This window comes from Cynoglossus semilaevis, unplaced genomic scaffold (assembly GCF_000523025.1).
Source record: "Cynoglossus semilaevis isolate Cse_v1.0 unplaced genomic scaffold, Cse_v1.0 C19014934, whole genome shotgun sequence".
In the NCBI taxonomy this organism is placed as follows: Eukaryota; Metazoa; Chordata; class Actinopteri; order Pleuronectiformes; family Cynoglossidae; genus Cynoglossus; species Cynoglossus semilaevis.
In genome coordinates this window covers 1-751 of record NW_007588623.1, presented here as the reverse complement: position 1 = coordinate 751, position 751 = coordinate 1, and the positions used below count along the sequence as shown (strand labels likewise).

The 751-nt window shown below is 52.9% G+C and overlaps 1 protein-coding gene across 1 annotated transcript; it reads right to left on the bottom strand.

Moving 5' to 3' along the window:
- Positions 1-6: 6 nt before the first annotated feature.
- Positions 7-748, bottom strand: LOC103399442 (DNA excision repair protein ERCC-6-like; the record flags this gene model as incomplete). Its single annotated transcript, XM_008338133.1, is given in 1 exon segment — positions 7-748. A coding segment is annotated over 1 exon segment (742 nt), but the record flags the coding sequence as incomplete, so codon positions are not given.
- Between the last annotated feature and the right edge of the window lie 3 nt (positions 749-751).

The following is a 751-nucleotide window of genomic DNA, read 5'->3' as shown; positions in this document are numbered from 1 at the left end:
CCGTGCCGTTCTTTTTTTTTTTTTGCACTTCTGCTTTTGTCCTTCGGAAGAAATAGTGATGGATAATGGCCATGAGGTTCTCCGACATCCGGGAACCCAGAGCCCTCTCCCCTGGAGCGGCATCCTTCTCTCTGGCCCGGGTGATCGGGTTTTCGTACTCCGTTTTGAAGGTCTTGGCCATGCCAAGGAGAGTGCCTTGACAGGCGAAATCAAACAGTGCCCACATTTCTTTCAGGTTGTTCTAAACGGGTGTTCCCGTGAGGAGAACCCTGTTCTTTGACGGTACGGCGGAGGCGCTTTTGGCCGTTTTGGTGGTGTTTGATTTGATCTTGTGCGCTTCGTCCAGGATCATATAGTCCCACGTGAACTCTCTGCCGTTGTACGACGACAGCTGCTGCCAGTTGTTCATGAGCATCGTGTAAGTGGTAATGATGATGCCACCTCGCCGCTGAACCTTCTCCAGGTTCCTTGTCCGCTCTGCTTTGCTGGAGCCGTGAAACTCCTTGACCCTCATCCCTGGGGTCCACTTGGCGAACTCCTTGGTCCAGTTTGTGATGAGCGAAGTGGGCATGACCAGCATCGTGTGTTTGATAAGCTCGTTGTCGTACATGCCAGAAAGTAAGGATATGACCTGGATGGTTTTCCCAAGGCCCATGTTGTCTGCCAGGATCCCGCCTTTCCGACCGTCTCTGTAGAGGCTGTAGAAGAACGCCACTCCGTCCCTCTGGTAGTCGTAGAGCTTGTTGTGCAG